Source organism: Halichoerus grypus, chromosome 1 (genome assembly GCF_964656455.1).
Source record: "Halichoerus grypus chromosome 1, mHalGry1.hap1.1, whole genome shotgun sequence".
Taxonomy (NCBI): domain Eukaryota; kingdom Metazoa; phylum Chordata; class Mammalia; order Carnivora; family Phocidae; genus Halichoerus; species Halichoerus grypus.
This window is the reverse complement of record NC_135712.1, coordinates 59,177,276-59,199,398: the sequence shown is the minus strand read 5'-3', so window position 1 is coordinate 59,199,398 and position 22,123 is coordinate 59,177,276. Positions and strand designations below refer to the sequence as shown.

At 45.9% G+C, this 22,123-nt stretch overlaps 1 protein-coding gene and 1 pseudogene across 1 annotated transcript in view; both read left to right on the top strand.

The window, feature by feature from the left end:
* Window positions 1–1,940: 1,940 nt before the first annotated feature.
* Window positions 1,941–22,123, top strand: part of DRD3 (dopamine receptor D3) — a 31,596-nt gene continuing 11,413 nt past the window's right edge. Inside the window, exons 1-3 of the mRNA XM_036107138.2 lie at window positions 1,941–2,222; window positions 12,434–12,546; window positions 20,307–20,449. Of these exons, the coding sequence (XP_035963031.1) occupies window positions 1,953–2,222; window positions 12,434–12,546; window positions 20,307–20,449 (526 nt within the window). The 5' untranslated portion in view covers window positions 1,941–1,952. The remainder of the gene's footprint in view (window positions 2,223–12,433; window positions 12,547–20,306; window positions 20,450–22,123) is intronic.
* Window positions 8,977–9,044, top strand: LOC118545115 (U4 spliceosomal RNA; annotated as a pseudogene).

The following is a 22,123-nucleotide window of genomic DNA, read 5'->3' as shown; positions in this document are numbered from 1 at the left end:
GACATGACAGAGGGGGTCCAGAGTGGGACCCTCTAAAGCACAGATCCTATGGCAGGAGTCCCTCTTCCAGCACACAAGGCTTTAATGCACAGGCATTTCCATATTTTTCTACAGGACATGGTGATTTTTGTCGCCTTCCCTCCCCACCCCCACCCCAGCCCCAGACACACACAAACCCATCTGTGAGAGCCCAGAGTCCCTTGTTCAGGGCTGGCCCCAAGAGGCTGGTGTCACAGGGGAAGCTGATGGGTTCTGATACCTTTCCTACCCTAAGTCCAAAGTCCCCACCGTTTGAGGATTCGTTCATCCCAGTGGGATGCTGACAGGTCCGTTGTTATGGCTTTCAGATGCCAAAGGAGAGTTTTTGAAGAATCAGAAGGCCTGCATGCTAGTTCTGGCTCTAATAAGCTTTATGACTTAAGATATGTTACTCATCTCTCTGGGTCTCAATTTCTGTTTGAAAAGTGAGGGCTTTGAACCACATCAGAAGTTGAAAATTTATGATCATGGGTCATTGGCCCATGGACATGGGATTTTGGGGTTGGAGGAGAAGGGACTTCATAGGGGTTAAACATTTTTTGAATTAGTAACCAATCTTTTAAAATTAGGAGGTTTCAAGTAAAATTCCACACATGGATTTTTCCCTAAGTATAAAAACCACTGCACTGCCTCTATACTCCATTACTCTTGAGTTTTTCTCCCACAAGCCAGCATCCCACACCTACCATGCCCCACGCAAGATACAAGAGAGATATGGGAAACTAAAGGCAGAGACAGAGGGAGGCAGGGGAAAAGGCAAATGGGGGCCACAGACGAGGGTAGAGAGAAAACAAGGAAAGGGGGATGGGAAGCTCAGAGAAACAGACAGGTAAGAGAAAATAGCTTTCTAGGTATCATAGCTTTCAATGTCTTACATATTTAATAGCTCACTTAATCCTCACAAAAAAACTTATGGGATGGATTACATTGTTTCCTCCACTCCACAGAGGAGGAAAATGAAGCTCAGAGAGGTGCAGTAACATGCCCAAGGCCCAGCACTAGGAAGTGGCAGAGCTGGGATTCTCATCCTGCAACAGCTCTCCATCTCACTCAGAGTCCAAGCATAGCTCTTTCAATGGTCCTGCACAACCTCTCCATCCCACTTGGCTCCAGCCACTCTGGTCTCCCTTCTGCCTTCCACACAACAGCCTGTCCTGCCTTTGTACCTGCTATCCCTTTTGCTTGGACCACTCTTCCTGCAGATATCTGTATGGTTGGCTTCCTCATGTCCTCCAGGTCTTGACTCAGTTGTCACCCTCTCCACAAGCGCTTCCTGATTACCCTGATCAAAAATTTCCCTCAGATACCCTAGGCACACACACAAAATCCTGCCCATCTCCTTACCTCCTTCTCAGATTTATCATTCTCCAAAATGCATATCATTATCGAACATACTACATCCTTTATTTATCTCATTTCTTACTGTATTCTCCTCCATACTATATCCTTTATTTATCTTACTTCTTACTGTATTCTCCTCCCCCAGTGGGCCCCAACATGAGGGCAGGAATTTTTTTTTCATTGCTGTATTTCCAGTGCATAAAACAGTACCAAGCATATAGGAAGTGCTCCATAAATATTTGTTGAAACAATACATAAAAATGTACCCAAGCAGGGCGCCTGGGTGGCTCAGTCGTTAAGCGTCTGCCTTCGGCTCAGGTCATGATCCCAGGGTCCTGGGATCGAGTCCCACATCGGGCTCCCTGCTCAGCGGGAAGCCTGCTTCTCCCTCTCCCACTCCCCCTGCTTGTGTTCCTGCTCTCGCTATCTCTCTGTCAAATAAATAAATAAAATCTTTAAAAAAAAAAAAAAAATGTACCCAAGCAGCCAAGCTCCAAAGAGTCCAGTTTTACCACATTGTTTTCTGTCTCCTCCCAGGAAATCCACTGGGGTCACTCTTCTCCCTCTGGGCTATGGCGCCTCTGAGCCAGCTGAGCAGCCAGATCAACTCCACCTGTGGGGCAGAGAACTCCACAGGGGCCAGCCGGGGCCACCCACACGCCTACTATGCACTCTCCTACTGTGCGCTCATCCTGGCCATCGTCTTCGGCAATGGTCTAGTGTGTGTGGCAGTGCTGAAGGAACGGGCTTTGCAGACCACCACCAACTACCTGGTGGTGAGCCTGGCTGTGGCAGACCTGCTGGTGGCCACCTTGGTGATGCCCTGGGTGGTGTACCTGGAGGTGAGTGAGCCCCAGCTGCAGGCTGCCTGTGTGACCATACTTGTCTTTGTCTTCCCTGAGTTCCTGGCCTTCTGGGCTCAAAATGCTCCCTACCACGATCCTGGGACTAGGAAGGAAGGAGGGCTCCTGTCATCCTCCCTTTCCTAAGGGAACTGAAGGCCTGAGAACAGCCATTATCCGACATCACTTGCCCACATCAGAACCAAGGAGCCAGGAATGATTGTGTTCCTGGGTCTCCAGCATCCAGGTAACTGGGCTTGAGTGATGCTACTCATCCTAAAAATGCATCAGGTTTAATCTCTGTGTCAATCATGTCTCAGAGATGTGGGGGGTTGAGGGAGGCAGTCCGTGGGCATCTTCATCAGTGTTTCAATGTACATAGAGGGATGGGGAACTGCTGAAAGGATGCAGGACAACAGCAAGGGTGGAAGGGGGTGCAGAAGGAATTACAGAAAAACAAAAAAAAATTTTTTAATGAATAAGAGGAAAAGAGAGAAAAAACAGTCTGCAAATAGATCAGACTTCTTTTGATAGTTTAGTTACCCTTAGACTCAGCTCTTTCCTCCTGGGTACCAGCTCTCTACAGACTCTGCTACCAAACAGACCAAACCTTCACATTTATATTTTTGATGCCTCCATTAATAGTACAGAGCCCTCGCCAGTCAGATAATGTAGCAGACCCTGGAGAATTCTTCTGGAGAGAAACATTTCTTCAATTTGAAAGTATTTTCATTTGAAAGTGCAAAACAGAGTCAGGAGGTGATGAAGACAAAACATCCATTTACTAACAAAGGAATCAGGGTGCCTACACCTGTTCAAGAAACAGATATTCTTACCAGGAAAATATGCAATTACTAAAGAGTTTTTTCAAAACACTTTAATGTACTATTAATATGTCCCTCCTGCACTGTGTATCATGTATCATTTTAAAGAGGTATCCAATGAAGGATCAAAATGATGCTATGATTAAGAGAAATTAAAATTCATCAAATTAATATCTCAGTTAATATTAATAGTGAAGGTGACAGTTAATTAAGTATGACATATCACAGGAGAGCAAAAACCTCAAACATAGACCGCCTAGGCTGCTACCCCTATTAAAGAATGACTGGGAACTAAAATTAGACTTATGACCTCAAAGGGAAAACATAAAGGAAAGAAATCAAGAAAATAGAAAAGGAAAGGAAAAGCAGAAAAACATCTAGGCTGATTGGGATAGATGTAAAGGCTAAGAGAAGAGTTGGAGAAAAAAACCAAGCATTAATTTTTCCCTGTTAGGATAATCTTGACAGCAAAAGATCTTGTAATTATCTTGACTTTTCTGTCAACCCAAACTGAGACAACCTTGAAGTCAGAAGCTATGTCTTTGTTCTTTTTTTTTTCAATAGTCTAAACACACTACCTGGCACATAATACGTGCTAAATAAATATTTGCTATATGAATGATTAAATGAATATTTTCTGTAATGTATGCATTAGATGGGCAATTCCTGCTTATACCATTTGCAGCTATATCTATTGTTTCAATGAACTGTTTATTTTTTTTACGTTCAATAATAATGAGACTGAAAAGGATTTAGATAACATGTGATATTTCTCCTCGAGAATAAGGCAGATTTAAAGTGCTACAAACCAGTATGGATTAGTTAATGATTCATAACACCACCATCCCACACCTCAAAGTGTTTCTGTCTACCCCTATACATTACAAGGTTTCTTAAGTTTTTCAGAAGGCTGAATGCCAGAAAGAAATACAGGATGAAGACCTTCACTCTAATAAACATTTTAATTTAATTGCCTCTGAAATAAAACCAGTCTTTTGGTATCTATAACAAAGCCACTCAAGGTCCCTCTTCAACTGTCCATTTGGGGTTGCTTCCAGGACTCTGGATAGACCATATTGGAAAATCTCCGTAGATACTGGTGTAGGATATTGACATTGTGATTCTTCCATGCTGGACACCCATGGCATCCCCTGCTAGCCACACCTGCCAAAATTGATGATGTCCCCCTTCCGCTGAGCATAGAAGAGCAACTGAGCCCACAGAGAGCCAGCATGAAATGTTACCAAAGGCTTGCTGGACTCTCTGCAGGGTGGATTTATGAGTTTTCTCCTATGAGCTCTGGTGAAGCTCTTGGTTCCCCATCCTAAAAATGAATACACATTCTGTCCAACAGGTTATTTGGTGCAAGTGTTCAGTAATCAAGAGCATGGTCAAATAAGTCTGCAATCACATAAAGAAGATTTGGGAGACATCTCTCCACTGGGAAATGGGCTTTGGGACCTCTTTTTGGTCTTCCCTACTTGCTTTAAAGCTCTAGTCAGTGCTACTTAATATTTCTGTACCACTTTCGCCAATAGTCCACTAAGGGTCTCTATCAATAAAAGAATATGACTTAAAGCAACCATAATTAACAGACAACCAGTTAAGATATTAGGAAGGTTCTATTCCAAAGGAGTGGGTCTCCCTAACCCACCACAGTATATGCTTTTTTTCATCTTCAATACCTGCCTGCTTTCTGTGGACCTCAGAAGCAGACAGGGTATCTCAATGAGAGAAAAGAGTACCTTGAGCCCTTAAAAGGACTGTGGATGTATAAGTCCATGTGTCTCAGAGAAGAGCAAAGCATTACTCACACTAACTTGTCCTAATGGTGGTACAGTTTGAGTAACTGGTCTAGTAATTACATGATTATACCTAAGGGCTCCCTTGGAAAGAGGAAAGGATGCAGTGTTGACCATAGCATAGAGACTGCTGTAAGGCTTCAGGGCCCCTAAGAGGACAGCACAGAAATGAGAAGAACACCATGCACTGGCCAAATTAGCTGCCAAATTCACAGCTTCCTATGCTTTGATTTGAATACATCTATCTTCTTTGAAGGAAATATTGGCTCATACTGGCCAGATACCTTCCTTCGAAGGAAAATTGCCTAATTTTGCCAGGCACCAGTATGTATGCTGTAAATATTGGAAAACTTTACTCACTATGGCTTAAACAAATAGGCGTTACTTTTCTCACAGAACCAGAATTCTGGAGGAAGGGGATTGTTGGTGTTGATTCAGCTGCCCCATGGTGTCATCAGGGACCAATCTCTTCCATCCTTGGCAAACTGGCTTACTTCCTCATGCTGCTCACAGGATGGCTGCCATGGCCCTCACCATCATGGCTGTATTCAAAAATAGGATGGATGGGGACAGCAGAGAAAGAAAGAGAGAGAAAGGGGGAAAAAAGCCCTTTCCCTGGAGCACCTCAAAGCATCTCCTAAAGGACTTCCCTTAAGTTTAATTAGCCAAAATTGGATCATAAGGGAAGGATACAGGGGAGGATAGAAAAGAAAGTGAAAATGTGGGTTTTATTTAAAAAGAGGATGTGGTATGAGGAATTGATGTGAGATGGGCAAATAAAATGTCACAGAACACCGTGCTTCTGGAATTCACTGGGATTGCACAGGGTTATGCTATGAGAAAGACTCAGAACTGGAAGTCAGAAGACCAGGAATCAAGTGAATAAAATGGAGGTGACAGGAATACTTTTCCTATCTCATAGGCTTGACGTTAGGCTCAACAGTCATCAACCTCGAAAGTGCTTTGGTAACTCAAAGGTGTGAACCATAAATATCTCAGTTAAGACACTTTTAGTAGTAAGTAAAAGAAAACTTAGTTCCAACTCACTTAAGCAATAAACAGAATGCATTTTTCTTTCACACCAGGGACTTTAAAAGTCCTGTGGTAGGGTGGGCCGCAGGCACAGTTTGAACAGGGCTCCAGCTCCATTTCTCCACAACTCTCTCAGCTCTCATCTCTGTATTGGCCTTATCCACAGCATGGGGTAAGTTAGAGGCCTCACATGTGTACACCACACTATTCACACCAAGAGAGAAAATCTGTGTCCCAGAATTTCTAGTATAAGTGCTAAGGTATACTTTGATTAGACTGGCTTCTGGCCCATGATTTTCTCTGAACTAATCACTGGATAGAAGAGTTGGTTTAGCAGAGATGATGTGTTCCTTCCATGGCACACATCAAAGACCTGCTCAGGAATTTCATGGTTTCCCAGTGGAATCCAAGGACTATCGGAACGAAGGCAGAGGACAGCCAGCATGGACACACCACAGTGGTTTTCACGGCACCATCCTCTTCATTAAGGCACACGGGAGCCTGGGCTTGGGCAGGGGGACTAGCAGGGGCTACTCACTGACCTTCAGTTTTCTTTGTCCTCAGGCCTAGCAGAGAAGTTCAGGATAAAAATCATGCAGGTGATCTCAGAGTAGGTTATATCTCAGCGGGCTCTGGCCTGGCTGTCTCTTTAATTCAGTTTGCAGCATTTTCTCGAAAACTCTTTTCTGTGCCATAACAAATAGTCCTCTTTCTGATTCCCTCTCAAGTTTTTAATTTCCTGCTTTAGAAGCTGCAGTCTGTGTGGAGCTCCCTCTCCAAGCACAAACATCCCATTTTGTTCCACTCGGTTAAGCACCTTTTGTGATGTTTAATGCACTTATATCAGGGCAGAAAGGCAACGTAAGCAGCCGGAGGAACCTTTAGAATACTAAACTCAGACCACTTGGGTCCCAGTGTGGACAGGAAAAACGACGTGAGAACTGAGTACTGTACACCAAGCAAAAAAGAGCAGGGGGGTAGCATTGAGGCAGGGAAACCCACCACAGACACTGATCAAGGTCAGATAATGATGGGAAAGAACAAAACTGTTTTGGGAGAGAGGAACCTTTGACCCTTGTAATGACACTGTAAAAATAAAGGAGAATCTGCATTTTCAACGGGTTCTTCCATGACTCTTATGCATCTAAACTTTGAGCAGTTCTGAGCTAAATCTTTATTACAGAGAACTGCTTGTTCAAAACACAAACTACTGGGTCTACCCCAGATCTACCAAACCAGAATTTCCAGGGATGGCTCTGGAAGTCTATAGTAATTGTACCAGCCCCCCTGCCCCAGCCCCACTCCTACCCTAGGTAATTTATGCAAGCAGCTGGCCACCTGCTACAAACTGACATTTAGGAACCACTAATCTGTAAACTGGCCCCCATTTCACAGATGAGGAAACTGGGATTCAGATAACTGGATCCCCTATCTTGCCTCACAACAATCCCCCTGCACCCCAAAAAGATTCCAAATGTGGCAAACATAAATGGAATGAAGAGGCTAGAGAAGTAATTCCATTTTTGCCCCTTAGACATCTTCCCAAACAACTAAAAATCCATCCTTAGAGCAGGAATTCTTTATCAGGGGAGTCCATCAACTTGGATGTAAATAAAATTACTTCTTTATTTTCACTAAACTGACACTTAGCATTTTCTTCAATTATAAATGTAGGCATCAACCCACAGCAGAAGCAATCCTTAGTGTCCCCAATAGAAATTACAGATATTTATATTTTCAAATCCCATTAGAGTTGTTGTGGACACCTTGAAATACCATCTACACTCACGAGTACTTTGAAATTACAGGGATTTTGGACCTGCTGCCAGGCTTTGTTATTTAATGCATTATTAAAGAAGCACATATATTAAAATACTTTGGTAACTGTATTTCAGTATAATTGGTATTCTTTGTGATCTACTGTATTTTATTGTATGCACTTAAAAATATTCTTCTGAGAAGGGAACCATGAGACCAAAGGGATCCGTGGAACACAGAATGGTCAAGGAACACTGCTTTTAGGGATGACCATTTCTGAAGACAATGTCATGCCCACTACCTTGACCCCCACATCCTCAGACCAGCATTTCCCAAACCTCCCAGGCAGTAGAATAATCACTGGAGGGATTTATTATTCTGAGTGGGGCCTGAAAATCATTTTGTTTAACAAGAGCCTCAGGTGATTTGGGAAACGCTGCCTTATAATCAGTAAATTTGGGAAATGCTGCCTTAGGCTGTGTCTGTTGGAAATCAATAGCCAACTTCAGTACCTGAAGACACTTTCTTGCTTACTCCCACCTTCTGCATTGCCAAAGGGAGTTAGTTATATTCATTAGCAAGTGAGAGTAACACCACCTGGCTGCTGCAGAATTCTGTACTGAGTTATTCATTAGAATTTAGGAGAAAGGTAGAATCATGTCTCTAACGAGCCTTAAATCCATCAGATTTTGGTTTTGCTTTTTTTTTTTTTTTTGCTTTAATTTCAAAACTCCCTTCCCCCCTCTTTTTTTTAAAGATTTTATTATTTATTTGAGAGAGAGAGAGCTTGAGAGAGAGCATGAAAGGGGAGAGACTCAGAGGGAGAAGCAAGCTTCCAGCTGAGCAGGGAGCCCGATGCGGGACTCAATCCCAGGACCCTGGGATCATGACCTGAGCCGAAGGCAGATGTTTAATGACTGAGCAACCCAGGCGCCCCCACCCTTTCCCTTTTATGTTCCCCCACACTTTGTCCTTACCTCACCATCAGCACTTTTCCCATTGTATCATAGTTATTCTCTCGGTGTCTCTCTCCTGGGCCCTCAGTTCACCCACACCCACTGATATATGAGTCCCCTTTACGTGCTCACACTGTATGCTGAGGCCCTGGGGACAAAAACAGGTTTCACTTATTTCAGTATACTCACCTAAGCAAAGTACCAGGCCCTCAAAACATATTGGCTGTGTGGTGGATGGATGGGTCAGCACCAGCTCCCCTCCCTCCTATGATGGCAGAATGCAGTGAACCTGTAGGCTTCCCAGCAGGGGTACGGCAGGGCGCTAACCTGGAGAGGCAAAATAGAGCAATCGTTAATATTAAGGGTTTGAAATGCCAGCTTCAGCTTTGCGCAGTGGCAGTATCGTAGCCAATGAGGTTTATCCGAGGCGCAATTATTGCTAATTGAAATGCCAGCTTCTTTTACTAGCTATGTGTCCTTGGGCAAAGCACACAACCATTCTCAGTCTCCATTTCTTTCCCGATAAATTGAAAATAATATTTGCCTCATCGGGTTGCTCTGAGACAGCTTTGAGAGTTACTTGGGCATGGTCACGGCCCTTTGCAGCTCTATTGATTGCTCACTCTTATTTACTCCATGTGGAGGCCTCGAGTAAAAAAAACAAAATAAGTATTTTCACTACACATCCACCAGTTAAGAGACTTATTTTAAGGAGTAAGCTCCAGGGAAGGCTAAGTGACGCACCTTAGTGGGAGTTACTTCAATCTGCTGATCAGGCTGTTTTCTTTTTGACACTTCGCTGAGATCAAGGAGAATGGGGATTTTCATGGCGGAATTAGAGACGGAAGACAAGGACAGCCAGAATGGGGGGGAGCATGCACAGGAGAAGTCAAGGGGCGGCTTGAAGGGCTTTGGCCACGAGGGGCTTAAGAAGCAGGCTAGCAAAAAACCTGCTGGGTGTGTGCTTTCACTAGACCCCAAGGCCAACAGCCACCCCTGTCCTTTGCACTATTTTTGGAACCCTGTGATAGAGGCGATCAGAAAGAGGGTGCCTCATTTCCTAGAAGGGAGGTGATGCCGTTTGTCACACAAAAATCCTTGCTGAGCACATGGCTTTCTCCCTTCCCCTTGTGTCTGCCCATCCCCATCCTCTTCCAGCACCTGCCCCCTCCTGACCTGACGCTGCCTTGGAGCAGAGCAGGTCGTGACCTACATTCCCGTGGGCTGTCTGCTTCTGTTGGCCGTGCTACCCTGGGTGGGGTGCTGACCCTCTCCCAGTCTTTGGCCCTCTCTCTGCCGTGAAAACAGTAGCCACCCCTCACAGGGTGAGAAGCAGCCAAGAGGCCCATGTATGTAAAGTGCTTTGCAGAACATCAAGACTTAGTGAGCATGCAATAAATGTTAGCTATTAGTATTAATACAGACTAGGTCAGAGACCATTCACTCTTCCAGAATATATCTGCGTGCTGGGCCCTGCTCCAGGAGCCGGGGATGCCGCAGCAAACAAGTCAGAGCCCCTGCTCCTACAGAATTAGGTAACAGTCATTTACTTTCCTATAAAATAAGTGTATAATTTGTCCCCAAAAAGCTTTAAGAGCACACACAGTAAAAAACAAATTCAGTTTTCAGAATCTAAAGTTTCAAAGCTGTAGAAATTCCCCAAAACAGGTTATGTGGGCCAGTGACACATGTAAATTAAGTTTTCAATAAACGTTAGATTGTATTAACAATGTTCGGCCCTCATGATGATCTCTGGTTATTTTATTTAAGAATGCCTTGCTCCTCAGTTACCATATCAGTTCTTCAAGGACAGGGTCCGAAGTACATTTTTAAAACCTCTTAAAACACATAACAAACCCTCCTTCTATGAACTAAGTATTAAGGGCTTCACAACTACTTGCTTTATGAATGAATGAATGAATGAATGAACAAATAAACACCCAGCAAGCACTGGAGTTTGCTGTTGTTGCAACTATCCTCTCGCACCTACATTTTCACCCCAGCTTACAGACACAAACAGGCATTCACAATTTTACAGAACAAAAAGTGGGTTTTATCCAAATTAAGACATATATTGCATAGTAGACATATGTTAAAATGAGATTTAATATAAAAACCTGCCGGGTTTTTATATTCAGTGCTTCTGCAAGAAGCCTTTACAGCATACAACCATCCTGTGTACTGAGAAAACCATCCTTTATTCTCCTGGCTCCTGTAAATCAGTGTGCTATTATGACTGCACACCTCCCTTTTTACAAGTTTCTCATTCTCAGAATTCTTATAAATTCATATTAGGCCTTATTTCTATAAAGCCAAATGGTTGAGCTGAAAGAAAGTAAATCCACAACCTAATGAACAAAAACAATTACTTCTTTACTAGTTTGAACTTTGCCTTGTTGCTTTCAGACAAAATATCTTTGGTCAGGGTTTCTCAAAATAGTCTGGAGATGACCAAATACAGGGATAAAATCGGATGCTGAAAAGAAATAAATCGAAGGGGAAAGAAGTGATTAGGGGAGAGAGGCTCTCCGAAACTTTCTTCAGTGGGATAAATCAGGAATGAACAGGAAAGGGACCCGGACAGGTAACAAGAATCTTGGGTGACGAAAACGAACCAGAGCAACTGCACCATCTTTACGCGCTCTCCCATTTTCCCTTGAGAAGCTACTTTAGAGGCTACTGTACCTATTTTTCACTCCCCTTCCCCTTAAACAGCCACCGGGCTTGCGCAGCAGGGATATCATGCACACGCAGCTGCAGCTGGGGCACCAAGCTTCACGGGGTTTCTCCTTGAGAACCATGGTCCCCACGGAGCAGAAGGGGCAAATGCCCAAAAGCCTTGGGGCCCAAAGACAGAGTCTATGGACACTCTGAAAGTGACAACCCTGACACACTTCTCTGGTTTGATTAGGTTATATAAAAAAGCATTTAAAACAAAATAGAAATGTGTTAGAATCTAAATTAAATTACATTAGCGGGAGGAAGTTTCAGAGCTTGGAACCCACATGTAAATGTGTGAGGTCAGGACTGTCCTCCCTGGTGCTGGGAGTGGGAGAGAGGACCTGCGCCCCTTTCCAATGCCCTGCACCCACCTTTCCCCCCACCTCCTGGGGACTGAAACCAGGGTGTCCAAGGCAGGCAGGCTGCCACAGACTGATTTCACATAGGTTCTTACAGATATTGTTCCAGAACACTCCCCAGCTTTAAAACCAGAAGCCAGATAGATTTTCATTTTAGAGGTAAGTTTCATGGAGAATGTGTCTTCCGCTTATTCCCTGGGTACACGGTGAGCTCTCCACTGTGCAGAGGGCTTCAGAAAGGTGGTTTGGGCCCAGGGCACACATCTGGCTCTCACCCAAGCTCTTTCACTACCAGCTGGACATCTATGGGCCCATCACTTAACCGCGATGAGCTTTAGTTGCCTCCTGAGTTTGACCTAGATCGGTTATTCTCAAACCCTGGTGTACGGGCGTGGGGGCAGGGGAGGGCTGGAGGGGGTATTTAAAAATGAAAATGCATCGGCTCCAGATTCAGAGATTCTGACTCAGTAGGCCTAGGGAAGGGTTCAGAAATGTGCATCTCTAAACCCCACTGTCGACCCCACTTTGAGAAACACTGGACGAATTCCAGCTCTGATGTTCTCACATTCCATGAATTTGTCCTGTCTGGGGTGACCATGTTGAGCCGCCCAGCACGCCCTCAGCATCTGCCTGCCCTTGGCAGCAACAGTGCCAACCACAGGGAGGGCACGTCCGCATGTGCAGGGGAGCCTCGGGAAGGCAGCAGAGTTGACTGGGACGCGGGGGGGAAACACTGACCACCTTGTCTCTGCCTCTCAGGTGACAGGTGGAGTCTGGAACTTCAGCCGCGTTTGCTGCGATGTTTTCGTCACCCTGGACGTCATGATGTGTACAGCCAGCATCCTGAACCTCTGTGCCATCAGCATCGACAGGTAGGGCTGGGGTTCCCCTGCCAGCAGGGGTTGGCTGCCAGGTGGTGTGGGAAACCAGCCTGGGGAAGCTGCTTCTGCTGTTTGGGGCGCCCAGGCTTTGCGTTTGAGGGCACTGGGGTCTCCACCAAGTGGAACTTAACCCCTAGGACATCTTCCTCTTCTTCTTTTTCTTTTAAACTATGGTTTGCAGTAGAGAAGAAACCCCTGTGGCAGGAGAAAAACAATTATCCCATAAGCTTTCCTAGCCTTTCCTTCCTCCCAGAGCCCTAGAGAGGATTCTGGGTTTGCCTTTGGGGGCTTTTGTGATTCCTAACTGGGAGCAAAGGGGGAGGGGGACAAGGACAGAAGGGGAGCTGACAAGAGTTGGGAGGAAAACTTCCTGTTATTATTTTGTTGTTTTTTTAAGAAGGGAGGGAAAAAAGGAAGAGGGAGAGGAGAGAGAAAAGCTTGGGAGGATTTGCAAGGAAGGGAGAGAAGACAGAAGTGGATGGGAAGAAGGGTAATTTTAGGAAGTATGGCTGTGATCTATTTATTTATTTCCTTCATAGAGTTTAAGGCAAACAAGTAAACAATGATGTCTCTTTAGAATTGCTTTTCGGTTGCTGGAGTGGATCTCTGTGACTGTGACTCAAATCTGTGGATGTTCCATCTGAGTGGTATCTCTTTCCATCCCCAAGAGCGGGCTGCCCTGGCCCTGGGCGCCTCTGTTGCTCGCTTCTCCTCTTTGGTTTCCTCACCTCTTTCCCCCTTTCCCCTGCCTGGGCCTTGGACGCGCCCATGGCTCCCCTGGACATTTCCAGGCCCACAGAGAGCCCTGGGGAAAGAAGTTTGCCCTCCAGTCTGAGACCTCTCTTGCTACTCAAGAGCCTCCACCCTTCCCTTCTCTGAGTCCCCTCCTGCCTCCCTCCTCATCCACTGTCCACCTCTTCTCTCTCCTCCACCCTTTCTCCCAGCAGTACCATCCACCCTCTCCTTAGCTTGAACGGGGGACCCAAACAAGGTCTGCCAATCATTGAGAACTTACCTACTGTGCTAAGGCCTTGACAGGCACTCCCTCATTCCATCTTCACAACAACTCAGCTGCTACTATTACCTTCATTTCCATTTCTCAGGGGTATTAAGGAATTGGCCTAAAGTCACACCTCTCGTATGGAGCAGTACCAGCATTGGAATTCATGTCTATCTGACTCCAAATTCATAATCTTGGGCTTTGTGCTAAGCCCCCTCAAATCTCCAGCTACACCCCTAAGATCTCCCCTGAGTTTCAAACCATATTACCACCTAGATAGCTCACTGCCTCCTTGAAACATTAAAGACCAAACGATCAAAGCACCAAACCATCTTGCCTTGATCATCCCTTGTTGGCAGCATCATTGCCTTACAGTCTCAGGTTTTGTCCCCTTCCTCTTCCTCATCTCCCACATCTAAGCAGTCAAGGCTTATAGACTCCATTTTTTGCCATTTTGCCCCCAGATTTGCCCCATTTCCTTTCTTACTGTGCCTGCTTATTTTAGGTTCCTATGACCTGTCACCAGACTTCTGCCACGGCCTCCTAACTGGTCCTACACGCCACTCTCCGAATCAGTCCCCCGGCAATAAAGTTCAAATGTCCATTGCCCTCCCCAAAACCCTTCAGAGTCTCCTTGGCCTGCGGAGTAAATATCAGAATTACCTTCCCAGCCCAAGATTCAAAGTTTTCTGCACTACGGCCTCAGTCTATCTTCTCAATCTCATCTCTTTCCGGGTTGTCCCACATTCATCTCTTGCTTCAAGGTCTACCACACCTGCCCCCTGTCCCACGAAGCCCTTGCAAATTTCTACAACTTGGTTCAGTCACCCCTGAACTCTCATAGTGCTTTCTCTTTAACTATCTCAAGGCATCTCCAGGTCCTAAAGCAGGTCCTCCTCATTTCCTGATGTTTGACGTTTGCATGACCCGGGGTTGTGCCCTCTCTATCAGCAGCCTAAACTCCCTTTCATGTGCTGATATGGAAATCTTGAACAATAACCAAAAAATGGATCCGAAACCCCCACCCTCTAGTGATACTGCCGACCAATCAGTCAACCAGATAGTCTTCTGACTTTTACCACTTGAATTGGCTCTCCAACTGAGAAGGAGAATTAAAGAATGTGTTCATAAGGCTGGGACACATACCATTAAAAAATGTGTTTAAAAATAAAGGGAGATAGTCACACGATTCTATAAATACACCCCAAAACACTGAATTATACACTTTAAGTGAATGAATTGTGCGATATGTGAATTATATCTTGATAAAGCTGTTTTAAAATGAAGGGATAGTTAGGGATTTTATAATATATTTCGCTCTTTGAGAATAGAACTCTGCTCAGAACCTGTAAGTCTTTTGTGTGATTTCTGGACACTTAGTACCTAAATATATAAGTGATATAAGAAGCAGACTGCCTCTGGTTTGCTTATCATCACCTCTACCACCCCCAAACCCGTACAGTAGTCCTAGCTCCTTATCACCTGTGAGTCTCCCTGCTGTGCCTGTTACAGAAGTTGAACAAAGAATATTAAACGGAACTGAGTGGTCCTTATCCGAAGGTAGCCACTGTTTATAGTACAAATACGCACCTTCAGAAAGAACATGAGCCAGGGGGTGAAGATCAGCCTTGGAGCAGGGAGCCGGGAACTGTACAAAGAGCTACTAGGAGAGGCTCTGGGGCAGCCCCCTCCTTGCCTCCTGGTCCCCGGCTCTCCTCTCTATCCTCTTGAGAGGGTGCCTACACACTCCACCCACACACGTCCACATGTGGGGGGCTGGCAGGTGAGGTTGTGCCCTGCACAAGCATCTGGGAACTGAATTCAGCCAGCCTTTCTCTGCAAACCTGGAGTTGGCCAGGAGGGGGTGCCTCTTTCCAACTGCACGAGAGCATCCTTTCACTGGCGGCGTCCATGCTTGACATACACTTCCACCTTCCACCACAACCAAAAGACTAAACCCTGAATTGGCTTCTGTGCCCTAGAGGAAAAGCCCCAGAATGCATTGCCCTCACTACCTGAACTCAGGAACCAAGCCATGCCTTAGACCCCAGTGGAGAAGGATGCTTTCTTCTTGCCTTGTGTGTCGACATGAACCCATCCTCGCCAAACCTCAAGATGGAGGCTCTCCTCTGTTCTAGGAACGAAAATCGGCCTTGGAAAAGCTGTCTCCATCATCCTTCAGGGCCGTGTGCAGTACACAGCATTAAATTCTGTTCATGGGATGCCAAATAGCTGGTCAACTCATTAAAAATGCAGTCATTCATGCAGACCTTTGGTCTGCACACAATGCTACTCACCAGTCTGACAAACTTGACCAAATGGATTCAGCCTTTTTTTGGCCGTGAAGCCTTGGTATGTACTAACAGGGTAGTAAGAGCTAGGAAAGGAAACGAAATGATAAAAAGAGGTTTTGAAAGCAAGTAATACTATTGTCATTAGATTCTTAGGCATAGCCCTGGATGCTTGGATTAATGCTGCCTTTTCTTTTTAAAAAAGCACAAGCCCCTTCTCCCCCCACCCCCCTCCTTGGCTCCTTGCCTCCCCAGGGGGCCAGCCCCCTCCCACAGCATCCTGGGTCAGAACTAGCTTTGGGGAGAGGGCTGAGAAAGTGTCAGAGGAGGAGGACACGTTCTGAGCGGTGAGAATTCGAGTCCTCCGCTAGGGGCCCGGGAATAATGCGACCAAATTCATTCACCAGAGAGTTCTTTAAGTGGCTCTCAAAGGGCACCCGTCACACAGGCGAGCCCCCGCTCTTTGAAGCAAGCACAATAGGTACCAGATGAGTCACAGGCACCTTGGATTTTTCGTTTGCATCTAAATAAGCACTTTATATTTGCAAAGGGCTTTCCAGTCATTTGCAAAAAGCTTTCTCCTTCAACAATTCCACGAGGGGAGTCCACAGAACTAAAGATTTATTGAGCCCCCTGTCTGACCAAATAAAAGGTGGTGAAAAGCAGCCCTCACAGAGCCCTGGGGCTCATTAAACCCAGGCAGGGAGTTAGACTCAAGCCCTCCCACCCAGGCCAGCCTCTTTCCTCCCCCACGGCCAGCTTCCCAAAGGGGGCACCCATATCAGTCCCCCCCCACACACACACACACCTCCCAGCCTAGGACAGGGCTTCAGGTGGAGGTCACGTGCCACCAGGGTCCTGAGACTTCCAGTAGAGTGACATGCCTACAACCCCCCAGTCATAGAACTGGGAGTCGGAGGGGCATTATAGTTTAACTCATCTGTGCAGAAGTGTTACATGCTGTAGGGGCTCCCGCAGCCTCTGAGACAGGTCTGGGACTAGAACCGGAGTCTCCTGACCCCCCCATGGTAGAAGGAGGGATGGGGCACCAAGAGCGAGGCCCCCGGCCACGTCAGCAGCCACCACTATGGAGGCTCTTTCCTTGGAGCAAAGGAAGCGTACTTCCTATGTCTTCGGTGCCCTGGCTCCTCCTTGGTAATCTGAACTTGCGCGAGTCTAAAAGCGGCAACCATCAAACAGCTACCATTTCTGTAGCACGTACCATGGGCCAAGCTAAGAGCTTTTCATTCTTGCTAACCCTCACAGCGCCCCGGCAAGATAGGGGTATTAACCTCGTTTTACAAGTGAAGAGTCTGAGGCTAGGCTGTGTAGCCTGCCCAGATCACACGGCCGGCAGATGCGGGAGTAAGAATCCAGTCACCCTCCTCCTTCTGTAACACGCTGCCTGACGCAGGGCACCTTCCACACTCCGGGCCCCTAGCTCTGGAGCCCCCACTGCCTGGCTACAACACCCGGCTCTACCACCTGATGGCAATGTGACCTCCGGCAAGGCAGTTAACCTCTCCGGGCCTCAGTTCCCTTACCTGTTTAGTGAAGATCATAGCAACGGAGTTCTCACAGGATGAAATGAGTTAATATTTGTAAAGCACTTCAAACAGCTGCTAGCATATAGAAAGCGTTATATACTTGTTTGTTTGATAAATAAATACATTTAATGTTCCTTTTAATGTTCCCGGGAACAAGGGGCAGATACCCATAAACGTACTGAGAAGGATAATCACAGATCCCTTGGGCTAGCACAACAATATGACAATAATCATAATAATAATAATACTGTTTGTTTGTTTTTTAATGCTTAATAGGTACCAGGCATCGTGCTAAAAGACTTCACGGAGATAATCTTATTCAACGTTCTTAACAGCCCTATCCGGCTGCATCATTACCCCCAATGTACAGATAAGGAAATTGAGTCTCACGGCAGCCAAATTCTGGCCCAAGGCCACGCAGTTAAATGGAAGAACTGGGATTCAGACACTAACCAGTCTGTTTCCAACGGCCACGGACTTAACCACCTTGCACGCTGCCAGGGTTCTGGCCACGCCAGAGAGCCCGGTGACCTAGGAGCTCCCGGGAGAGGAGGCGAGGGAGCGGGAGGGGTGCGCGCAGAGTGGAACAGCGCGGTGAGCGCCGCGGCGGGACCCAGGCGGCCCAGGCCCGCCTCCCGCTCGCGTCCCTGCCCTCCCTGAGGGCGGTCACCTGGGGCCCATTCGGGAGGAGACCAGAGGTGGAGCAGCCTGCCTGGGTGGGGATTCAGGGTCCCCGCAAGCCTCCGGGACCCCGCCGGGCCGAGCCTTCCCGCCCTGCCTCCCCACGAGGCCCGGGGAGCCAGCAGGTGAGCGTGAACTTCTCACCCGGCCGCGCCGGCGGCTCTCGCTGCATTAGGGCGCCCTCTGCTGGCTAGTTCCGGAACGGCACCTGCGTCTCCGACCCCGCGGCTGGCTCCCTGGCGGGGAAAATCCAGCTTGCGGGCGAATTCGGGGGCCTCGTTTATTCCAAGAGTTTAATCGTGTTCGGGGAAACAATACGAAAAAAAATGAATCGTAACAGTGATCAATGTAGTTTCATCTCTCACTTGTTACCCAAGTTAACAAGAATTTCTGACTGAAATTTCCCTTAAGGCAGAAATTTTTCTCAAATTTGCCCGATTGTAAGATGCCCTGGCTTGTTCAAAATGCACATTTCTGGGTTCCACTCTGGAAGTACTTAATCAGAATAGCCAGGGGCGTGGCCTGGGAATCTGTATTTTAACAGGACCCCCCCCCCAACCCACCCCCTCCCTCTCAGGTAATTAATAGACTCAAATTAATTGGGGAACATTCTGGGAATCCAAAGTGCTCTCAGATAGAAACCACCCTTCAATGCCTGCTGTCTTGAGGAAGCCCTCGTCCCCACCGGGCCTCAGAGACTTGACAGTGGCCTTGAGAGGGTGAGGGGCACACAGGAGAGACACTGGCCACAAGGCAAGCAATCAACAGCTTTTTACTACTTGCCTGGTGCAAGGACCGCTGAGGAATACCAAGTCTACAACATGATTTGAGTCATCAAGTAACAAACCGTATGGGATCTATGTCTCTCCAGCCATGAGGCATTGCAGTTTCTCGTTATTGAACTTGCCCAGTCCCTTTTAAGGGCTTACCTGGTTAAGCCAGGCCCACCCTTTTGATTAACTCAGTCTATTGATTAGTGATCTAATCACAGCAGTGACATCACATGGTATTCTCAAGTTCAGCCTCCATTCAGTGTGGGGGATCGTACAGGGCAGGCATCTTGGAGGCCGTCTTAGAATTCGGCCTTTCTCAAGCAGTTTCCATCTGGGGAATCCAGGATGGGGAGGACATGATGAAATCTACTTTTAGAGCCTGGCAGCGGGAACCAGCCAAGAGGCTGTGGCCATCACAGAGAGCAGCTGGTAGGAAAGAGATGCCCTGATAAATGGGGAAGACATCATAAGTAAGTGTACAGGCTCAGCTATCTTTTGGGCTCAGTAGCTAGAAATGTGTGAGAGGAGTTGCCACGGAAAAGACGACGTCCAGTAACACAAAGAACTGTGTGTTGACCATGCAAAAGCACGTGCTGTAGACCAAAAGTTTGTGGCTCCCCCAAGTTCGTATGTTGATATTCTACCCGCCAAAGTGATGGTATTAAGAGGTGGGACCTTTGGGTGATAATAAGGTTATGAGGGTGGAGCCCTCACGAATGAGATCAGTGCCCTTAGAAAGGAGACCCCAGCCCCTTCTGTCATGTGAAGACACAGTGAGAAAATAGTCCTCTACGAACAAGGAAGTGGGGCCTCACCAGACGTTGAATCTGCCAGTGTCTTGATCTTGGACCTCGCAGCCTTCTGAACTGTGAGAAATAAATGTTTGTTGTGTAAGCCACCGAGTCTCTGCTATTTTTGATAGAGCTGCCTGAATGGACTAAGAGAGCATGAAAACTGGATTTTGAAATAAGCCTTCACTAGATATTACTCACCTCTATTTTTAAAATCTCCACCACTTGGAATAGTTGTCACTAGGAGGGTTAGAATTTATATTAGGATACAAGCAGGGGTAGACATCCTCTTTGGGCACAGTTCTATCATTGTCTGAAAAACCGTGGGAGAACTAAAGGCACACAGACCAGCCCCCAGAGTCTTGGGGGTTCGGGTATGCGAGTACAAGTTTCGGGTGTGCTGGGAGGACCCCGCCGGCGGCCCAGTCCATTACTTTACTAACTTTATTCTTCTTTCCCCCTTTCCCTGCTCAGGGAGTTCTTCATCTCTCTTAGCTCAGCCTTTCTACATTTTCACTCAAATACCCTTTCTCTCTTTCTCCAACCAAACTCTTTTGCTCCTGCCACATGGATCACCTAGATTAGTTCTCTAGGAACATCTGTCCACTTTTGGAAAGATTCCCCCACCCCTTCTCATCATGGCCATCCCTCCCCGCTTCCTTTCACAGGTACACCGCGGTGGTCATGCCAGTTCACTACCAACATGGCACCGGACAGAGCTCCTGTCGGCGCGTGGCCCTCATGATTACAGCCGTCTGGGTACTGGCCTTTGCCGTGTCCTGCCCTCTCCTCTTTGGCTTCAACACCACAGGTAACAATGATGGCCCCTCTCACGACACCCATGTGATTCACAGCACACCTGAGTGGCTGGGAGTGGCGCTGAGCCCGGAAGTTTCTGACCCTGATCAGCAGACTTCAGAATCAAATAAGGATGCCATAGGCTGCAGAGCTTTGGGTTTTGATTCAAGTACAAAGCAGAACCTCATCATCAATTATTGGCACATAAAGTTCTTCCCCAGTTAGTGAAAATTCTGGCCTATCTTTATTTTGAAAGAAATGTCATTGTATTCATGGGAAGCGATGTATCAGTTAAAAAATTAAACTATATTAATAATTCAGGTGAGATTTGCTAATGAAAAGATGACAATTCATAATGGACTTCCAAGGCAAAATAACACTATGAAGGCCCTCAAATGGGATATATATTTCTAATTTTTTACTAAACAAAAATCATTTCTGGTGTTTGGGAATTAGTATAGATCCCTAAATTATTGGAGAGTATATTTTCATATCTTAATATACAAAAATTCTGGCCATGATGGTTGGCACATGGTACATCTTCTATCGGAGGGATGGACGGACAGATGGGTGGATGGATGGACATATGGATTAACAATGTGAATATCTGAGATGTTTGGTTTTTAGACGTAAGACACCGATCCAAATTTACACCTCATATGGATCAATGCCTTCTTTGGCTATTCCATATACATCTTTCAGCCTCAGGGATTTCATGTGTTGAATGAAACCTCTAGCACATATAATAAAGTTACAGGTATTGACAATAAACACTGAGTATTTGCTGAGAACTAACTGAGTCAGGTTCTAGTGTTCATCTGGATTTGTTTAATTCCTACTATCTTCCAGGTTCATTAGTTTCTGGTGTATATGTACAAGTCACATAGCTGTGTATTTATACGTATACAGATATTATAGGTAACACATTGCATATAAATACAGGCAAATCCTAACTTATGAATAGTCATCAAAGAGTCATTTGCTAGCCAGTGATTTAAAAGTCAAAACACATTTAGGAAGACAGATAGAGGCTCTGGAGTCAGAAAAACCTACATTCAAACTTCAGTTCTGCTACTTACCAGCTGTGCTCCTTGAACAAGCTACTTAGCTTTTCTAAGTTTTCTTATTGATAAATTTGGGATAATAATACACTGAAGCATACACTTGAGCAAATTTAAATATATAGACTGATTCCATATATTTAGTTGGAAAGTTTCCAGCATTTATTTTTTCATATGGCTCCCCTGCACATAAGCCCAGCAACTTCATTTCTACAACTGCATGTTGTGTTTGAACTCTTTATATGACATAGTAATGTATGTATCATATGTCTTTACTCACTACTCTCCGGGGCTGTAATAAAACCATGTATATCTTCGTATGTGATTCAGGAGATTTTTCAAAGCAAATTTCAGCGCTAGATAATGTTCACTTTAATCGCTGACTTTAGAATCTGACACTACATATGATATAATTCCACTGTACTTGCTTCATAGAGCTTTTTTATAATTAAGTGAGGATTAAATTGGAGTAACATATGTAGACCGGCCAAACACACACCATACGCTCAAGGTCAGGTTTCTTTGTCAGCTACATTGAAGGTTAAGTCAATGTCATGTTGAGTCATCCAACCAATATTTGCCTGGTTAACTCAGGGTGTTCCTAAAATATGATGTTACTATCATGT